This window comes from Phalaenopsis equestris, unplaced genomic scaffold (assembly GCF_001263595.1).
Source record: "Phalaenopsis equestris unplaced genomic scaffold, ASM126359v1 Scaffold000032, whole genome shotgun sequence".
Taxonomy (NCBI): Eukaryota; Viridiplantae; Streptophyta; class Magnoliopsida; order Asparagales; family Orchidaceae; genus Phalaenopsis; species Phalaenopsis equestris.
The window spans coordinates 1,148,845-1,157,095 of NW_018164474.1; the positions used below are offsets into that span (position 1 = coordinate 1,148,845).

An 8,251-nucleotide genomic window follows, 5' to 3' on the forward strand; every position below is an offset into this window, starting at 1 on the left:
CTCCTAACCCTTTCCCTAACGACTTAAGGACATCACCACAACTCACCATTATGACCTACGTGGCCAACTGCAACAGATGTGATCCCTAGCCCATGCGACTCTTAACTTTAGTCTCTGTGGCCTATGGAAGTTAACACAATTTATCACTATGACCTAGCTGACCAACTACAACCTATATGGCTCTTGGTTCTCACAACTCCTTACTACGTCCTCTATGACAATCGAGACTCCCGGAGCAATCATCTATGGCTCAACATTGCTAACTATTACCATGACATTCAACTAAGATCTCTACGACAAGTTAGCACTACAACTATTATTCACAACATTCATAGCAGGTTACCGCCTTCACAACCATCCACTATAAACTTAGTGACATGTTATAACTATTATTATTGAACTATCACAACTTTGTAATTTCTTTAATTCTGGAGAAAAGTGGACTCATGCACTCATAATTAAATAATGAATTATTTCAACTAAGCCACTCCCCATTGTTTTTTTTTTTAGGATCTTCCACGTAAAGGGTTAATTGTGTCTCATCTTACCTACTTTTTTTTTAATTCCCCGAGTTTTGGCTGAATTTTCATGCATTGCTAAAATACTAAATTTACTACTCTATCGTGGCAGATATTCTAACACACATCAATATATATATATATGTATATATATATATATATATATATATATATTCATGTGAAGCCATTTTTTTTAATGTCAGTCAATTGTTCAAAAGCTCCAATAGAATCAATACATATATATATATGTGCCACTTAGCAAGTGGCAATCAACTAACGTGTCAACTGTGATACATACAAACTAAATAAGCTTAGGATACGTCAACAATGTCGTGCTCCATATGATGCAGTCAATGCTTGAACCCGGTCCAACCCGGGCAGCGGGGAGCCAGCGCATATCCGACAAAAACAAGCCGTGGCGAGTTCTCCGTAGTGCTCCGGCGTGCAGACCTTCGAGGGCACATTCGCCATTTCTTTAATTTTTTGGGGCATTTAAGAACTGCTCTTCTTTCCTTATTTAAAATCGTACGCTAACGAGCAGAAGAGAATGCATAAAGAGCAGGAACGGCATAGAAAGCAGAAAATAGGAGAGATATAGAGAATCGAGAGAGAGAGAGATGGAATTTGGGGTTGTTGAAAAGATTAGATTGGGCGCGGATGAATTTGAATCATCATCGTCTTCTTCTTCTTCTTCTTCATCAGTTAATTTCTGTAGAATCTGCCATGAAGAAGACGATGAGAACTCCTCCAGCTTGGAATCTCCCTGTTCTTGTTCTGGAACTCTCAAGGTAACTGAAGCTGAAGAAGAGGAAAAAACCCTATGCTCTTTCAATTAATTCATCAATCTTACCTTATTTGAGTTTTTTTCTGTTTCAGTTTGCTCACAGAAGATGCATACAGCGGTGGTGTGACGAGAAAGGGAACAACGTTTGCGAGATCTGTCTCCAGGTTAGAATCAATAATTCTTTTAATTTAAACGGCATGGGTTGGAATCAGAATTTTTCTTGTGAAAAATTTTCATAAATTTGAAATTAAATTTGTTGAACTTGCTTTTCTGGTTGCGAACTTTGCTGATATTCATCTTCCTGGGATGGAACTCTGTCGATTCCGAGGCTTGGTTTGCTACTTTGTTTTTATGTGCTCTGGTTTATTGGATAATATATGCTCCATGGGCTGTCCCCTGTTTGACGCGTTGAAGAACAGGACAAAGCCTTTTTAGCCTCTTTTGAATTGAAATGGTCTTTTTTTTTTTTGGATAATTACATAATATTGACATTTATATTATTAGCACCAAAATGTTTTTTTTAAACTATCAAATCAATGCATTTACGTGTGTCATAATTAAATCATGGAGAATTTGATAAAAATGAAGAATCTTTTATCATGAATTTTGATATTGAGTGAGAATTTGAAAAATAGATGAAAAATGGTGATAAATTTATAAATTGCAATTTTTTTCATAATATAAAACGTCTATTTTATTTATTTTTTTGAATAAAATGGATTTGCAAAGTTTGGCTCAGATGCATATTTGGATGGACCCTATTTGATTATTTGGGCAATTATAAATTATAATTAGCTCTTTTTCCTTCAATTGCTTGGTAATTTAATTTCTATAGTATATTTCACTGTGGTAGATTCAATTTTAACTCAGCTCCAACCTATCAAATAAGAAATAATTTTTTATTCCCTTCCCACCAAGTTTCTCCAAACTTGTCTTTCTATCTTTTTCGAAAGTGAAGCCTGAGTTGCTTCAACGCTCAGTTCCAAGCAACAATGAAAGGTGAATTTTTATATAAGTATATATATATATATACATGTATAATTTGTACTGACGCAGGAGAAATAGGTTGATGGCAAAGAAAATTGATTGTTTATTTTTCTCTGAAATTATTATTTTTTCCTCAATTTGGCAGAAATTTGAGCCAGGCTATGTTGTCAGTCTTCCACAACCTGCTAAGCCCCATTTAGTTGATGTTGTTTTCACCATAAGGTAATCTTTCTATTCTCTGCGTTTTCATCTTCTACATGAAAATATTCTCCTCTTTCTCTCCCAATAACACTTCAGTTTTAATTATTTCCCAAAAATTAGAGCCGATATCTTCGGTTTCAATTAAATTTAATTTTGTCCCCCCCAACTGTCCTTCTATTATTAGTAATATATTGCAGTAGAAAGCCTGCTGGAATGGGCACATTTCCTCAACTAGACAGAGCTAGATTCCTTGCAATTTTTTTTGGCGATTTACATACAAACCACACAATTCTCATACATTTGCATATCTAACACCCATATTTTAATATTTACATTTATAACATCTTGGTGATATAAACATATGCATGAAAATGAGCATTTCACTTTAAAAAGATAGTGCTTTGAGGGGTATGCATATAAATATGAATGTTTAGATAAATAGATGAGAATTTTGTGGTATGTCTGTAAATGCTCCTTTTTTTGGCTTTATTGACTTGGGGTCTGTTGCAGCTTATTCAGATAAACAACTTATCTTGATAATCTACTAATCAACAACTTATCCTGATAAGTTGGCTGATTGTTTGGTTTGTGACAATAAAATAATTCAGCTCAAATGATTCTAATAAGATTGGTGAAATTTCAGAGAAACCATCGAGGTGGCCAGGCACAACTATGACCCTGAGAATCATACTGTATTGGTTATCACCAGCAATGAACCTGAAAGAGTATCCGATCGTAGTGTGACATTGTGCAGATTAATAGTTTTAATGGTAAGTGATTGTTATCATATTTAAATTAATATATTTTCATTTTTCAACCAAATAATTTAAAATATTTTTGCAGTTTACAATCATTCTCTTAGTCAGACATCTCTTCGCTTTGCTATCTGGTAATGCTGAAGACTATGCATTCACTCTTGCTACAGTGAGTATCAGTGTACTTTGTCTGCTAACGGCTAGTTTTCATTTAGCAGATTATATTAAAAAATTTATTAGTTTTTGACAAGCATAAGTTTGAAATCTTATTGCAGGTATTTGTTCTACGAGCAGTGGGTATTTTGTTGCCTTTCTATTTGGTGATGCGTCTGATCACTTTCATCCAGAACGCACAAAAACTTCAGCTTCATGTAAATTTTCTTATCCTAAAATCTGTGCATTTTTCATAAATTTAGGAAGTTTGGGCTTCATTTATATATATATTTTTAATTTCACTCTCCTATATATCTTCCAATTCACTATTTTTCAGCAGTTAGATCATTTAAATTATTATAAATTGCAGGGCAATGAGGTATCAGAAATCCGGTTAGTGGAAGAAGATCTGGAGCAGCAATAGGAAGGAATCAGATAAAGCTCTTGACAACAAACCAAACATGTTTATAGAACAGAAAAGTTAATTAGAAGAAAAAATTGTCATAACAGAACAACTGAAAAGCTTTACATCTATTGGTTAAGTCTCAGTGTCCCTTGGAGGGTGTAAATTGAAGAATTCCTTTCTGATTGATTCATATGCTTACAGTGTAAAATATTTTCTCTCTAACAACTGCAGCCTTTATAAGATATGTATTTACAAACATTATTGATTTTTAATGAAAAAATCTTTCAGAAGATGGCTGCCATTATCAGAGCAAAAAGTATCAATGTGCTCCCGCCTTATTTGATATTTAAATATCTGGATTTTATATTTGTATGCAATCAGTAAGAATTTTAAAAAATCAACAGTGTTTTTTTCCTTATTCAGCATTTGAAATAAATATTTGAAACAGAGCAATGTGCCTATGTGATGCATTATCATCACTCTTAGTGGATTTCTTTTGACTTCTTTTGCACATGCTAATGTTATCGAGTAATACTCCAACAAACGGTTTCAAATAGGTCAAACGTTCATGGTGGACTTTCTTCAATCTCTTTATCACATGCCAAGCTCTGTTGCTTGTTTATCATTATTCGATGGTTGTGTCGCCCGCCCATCACTCTTATATGTTTGTTGACACTGCCCAATATACTTAAAATCAATATACTCTCACTAACAAGAGAAAATCATCTTCGTCGCTGAGAACATTGTGTTGCTGACACTTCCACTATTACTTGATCATCGTTGCTCAGCCACAAAAGCCATCTTCGGGTTACTATCACCTGGCTGACACCTCCAAACTCTCACCGCAATTTCCTGGCCCATGGTGCTACTGCTACCACTATTGCCTTTAGTGAATCACCAACTTCGGCAGCAGCTATCACTAGATCATTATAGCTAGTCAACGCTGACAAACCATATCCATTTTTGTTGTACCTCAATGCCCCGTCAATGGAGCAGATGTTGATACCATCACTAGTCCACTGCTATCACCATGTAGCCACTGTCACCAGCCCACCATTATCAGGAAGTTGTCAACATGTCGCACCATCATCTTTGGGCTACCATAGACATATGATCACTATTATTGAGCCATCGTCATACTGGAGCACCATTGTTAGATCACCATAGTGCCAGATGACATGCGCCAATTTTATGCGATTTACCTACTTTCATTCCTGCATCTTACCTATTATTTTACCCTATGTATCATGATTTTATATTGGTGGAAGGTTTTTTTTTTTTTTTATGTTGTGCATGTTATATGTGTCAAACAAGCAAAACCGAGCAAAAAAAGCAGGAAAAGGTGCTACTGGTGTGACCACACTTGATCTAGGCGTGATCAAGCTAGAATTAGCGTGACTATGACAGTTTCGGACGTGACCACACAGGGGTCTGGCGTGTCCACGTCGCCGGACTGACAAATCTCATTTTGGAAGGTTTTTTCATGTTGGTTTTTGGTGAATCTTTAAAAGCAAAGCTAGGAAATGAATTGAATCATTCTTGGGTGGAGAGTAGAGTTGGAGACGAGATAAATTCGAGCCCCTGAGAAAAGTATTTTTTGGAGTTCCTTGAAAAAGACATTTTTTTAATGCTTTTAATGTTCTTATTTCAAACTTATCAGGTGGTGTATTCCAAGCATGTAAAATGTGAGAGCTTTATTTATATATTTATAAAGCAAAGAGAAAAGCCTTTTTTCCAAGCTTCCTACGTGGGATAAGGATATGCTAGGATTTTATTTTGAAACTTGCTAGGAGCATTTACATACGTACTACCGGGCTAATTTATGAACATTTACAAAAATACCACCTAAATTTATTTATTTACATATCTAGCACCTAAACTTATATATTTTTTTATATAATAATACAAACAAATATTTTTAAAAAAATAATAAATTTATTACTTTTTAATACATATAAAAAATAATATAAATAAATATTATTATTTAAATTTTAAATTATTTCGAGACAGAACGAACCAAACACGAACTCACAAGCATTTATCCGTGATTAGCTCGTTAATAAATTGAGGTGGATAAAATTATACTTATTCATCTAGTTTGTTTAACGAACGAATCGAACACGAATTATCAAATAGTACAAGAGCTATTCACACAGACAATAAACTTTTTTTACAGCCCTAAAAGTAAATTAGTATTTGTGAAACAGTCTCATGGATGATGTGAGATTTATCATCAATTTGATAGAGGTCGAAAGTTAAATATTTTCTCTTATTTATCACCGAAGCAGGAAGAAAGCCTTCTAAACTTCTTAGGATGCTGTCAGAAAGAAAGGGAGAAATTATGATTTCCTTAAGGTATCATGCCACCTTCAATGTCCCACACACTTTGCAGTGCAATAGAAAGCTAGAAAGAAGCAAGACAAATGGCTTCATATAGCTAAAGAGGACTTTGGTGAGTGAGAGAGTGTGTAGTTTCTATCAACATTGAACTTACATAAAATTTAGGACTAGATGCATCACAATAAATATCTCATGTAAAATAATTATAACCTAATATTTAAATACACTTAAACTTAAATAAATTTTTGAACATAATCCAAAGTAGTAAAATAATCTTGATACATACTTTGTACTGATATGTTTAAAGAAACAACTTTATTAAAGAGGAAGCTGCGTCAGAACAACGGTTGTGATCTATCGGAGGTCTTTTTTTCCTTCTCCGCTACTTTCAATGGTTCGCAGCCGTTATCCGGACGCAGCTTATGTCTGGACTTCAGGCGTAATAAACTTTCACTAAAGAGACACGTAACAAACTTTAAATTTTAGTTTATTTTTTCATCTCAATAAAATTAGGGCCCTCCCCAACAAGTTTAACTAATTAAACCAATCCCAGACAGCCACCAAGATTGCAGTAAATAGTGATTTATTAGGCCTTAATATTAGAAAACTGAGCTTGTCTTGTAATCGGACCATTTTAGTTGGACGTAGAGATGCGTTCGGAGTCCACTGATATGCAGACACGTGGCTTCAAGAAAGCACGCGCGCTTTCCTATGATCTGGCCCGATAACACAAGACAATATTCCTCCTGTGTTATTCCGCGTTATTCAGGTGTTATTGTGGTGGTATTGATGTGCTATTGTGTTATTATAACGCCGGAAATATTCTCATAACACAATAACAAATGAATACTACCACAATAACACATGAATAATGCGAAATAGCACGGGCCCCTGTGTCTCCTGTGTTATTGGATCTAAAACGATTTTTTTTTATTTTTCTGTCACCTCCACACGTGGCGTAATTTCATTGGACTCCGCACATATCTCTACGTCCGGAGTCCGGATGTAATATTTGTTCAGAGAATTGTGGGACCTAAAATCTAACTCTAAGAGAGAAAAGTTCTTATTAAAAAAAGGGCTTTTACATACATACCACCCAACTCCTATTTATTTACAGATCTAGCACCTAAACTCTATTTTTTATATTTATACCACCCAAATATTTCATATCACATAAAATCATTACTATTTTATCTTCTTAAATGTGGGAAACATCTTTTTATCCATAGGTCAGGTGATATATATGTTAGAATTGAAGTTTAAATTTTAGATATGTAAGTACATAGAAATTGATGGCATGTATGTAAACTGTCCTAAATAAACAACAAGGAATATGGAACCAGCTAGATCAATGCTTTCGCATTTTTTATTTTTTTTTTCATTTTCTTATAATTTAGTTTTGCTTTTCTCTTAAGGTATGCATGCATTAAAAGAAATACTATATATTTTTTAGAATTTTGAAAATAAAATTAATTACTTTTAAGTTAATGAAGTAAAAACTATTTAACTTTTAAATAAACTATTAAATTAGCTTTTAATTTTATTTTATTTAAATTAAACTATATTTTAATTAGAATTTATATTAAGTTTTAAGTTAATGTCAAACTTTAATCGAACATTTTAAGAAAAGTATTCATGAGTTTTAAAAAGAATTATTTTTAATTAATTTTAAAAATTTTTAGTTGATAATACAATAAAGGAGGAGAGAATAGCTAGAGAGCTAGAGATAAGGAGAGCATCTTGAGGTCTCGTATCAAGGTGTTGCTTGAGAGGGAGGTCATAGAAGGAAGATGAGGGTTCATCTCTATGTATAAGCTATGTATTCTCCATTTCTTTTGCCTTAGTGAACTATTTGATTGATTCCCTCCCGTGGACGTAGATCCAGTTGGATCGAACCACGTAAACGATTTGTGTTTGCTTGTGTTCTTTGTGTTTCATTTCTATGCCAGGAAGTACATATCTCACAATAATTGGCGCCGTATGTGGGAAGATCCATACTTCTTGGCTAGAGGTGTCCACGTAAATATGTTTGTGACCAGCGACGAAGAAGAGAAGTTCAACATTCACAAATAGAGGAGCAAGAAGATCGGTTCTCATCGCAGCCAGC

At 34.1% G+C, this 8,251-nt stretch overlaps 1 protein-coding gene across 1 annotated transcript; it reads left to right on the forward strand.

Moving 5' to 3' along the window:
- The first annotated feature begins 1,029 nt into the window (after positions 1-1,029).
- LOC110018724 lies at positions 1,030-4,125 on the forward strand. The gene is made up of 7 exons (XM_020716136.1): positions 1,030-1,306; positions 1,395-1,466; positions 2,435-2,511; positions 3,134-3,260; positions 3,334-3,414; positions 3,521-3,616; positions 3,769-4,125. The coding sequence occupies exons 1-7, from the start codon at positions 1,136-1,138 to the stop codon at positions 3,820-3,822; spliced, it is 678 nt and encodes a 225-aa protein (XP_020571795.1). The 5' UTR covers positions 1,030-1,135; the 3' UTR covers positions 3,823-4,125.
- Positions 4,126-8,251: the final 4,126 nt, after the last annotated feature.

Bases quoted from the DNA above. Each gene is read 5' to 3' on its own strand.
- LOC110018724 (XM_020716136.1), top strand. From the start codon at position 1,136: ATGGAATTTGGGGTTGTTGAAAAGATTAGATTGGGCGCGGATGAATTT. The intron at 2,512-3,133 runs GTAATCTTTCTA...GTGAAATTTCAG, and splicing joins GATGTTGTTTTCACCATAAG to AGAAACCATCGAGGTGGCCA. The intron at 3,261-3,333 runs GTAAGTGATTGT...ATATTTTTGCAG, and splicing joins GCAGATTAATAGTTTTAATG to TTTACAATCATTCTCTTAGT.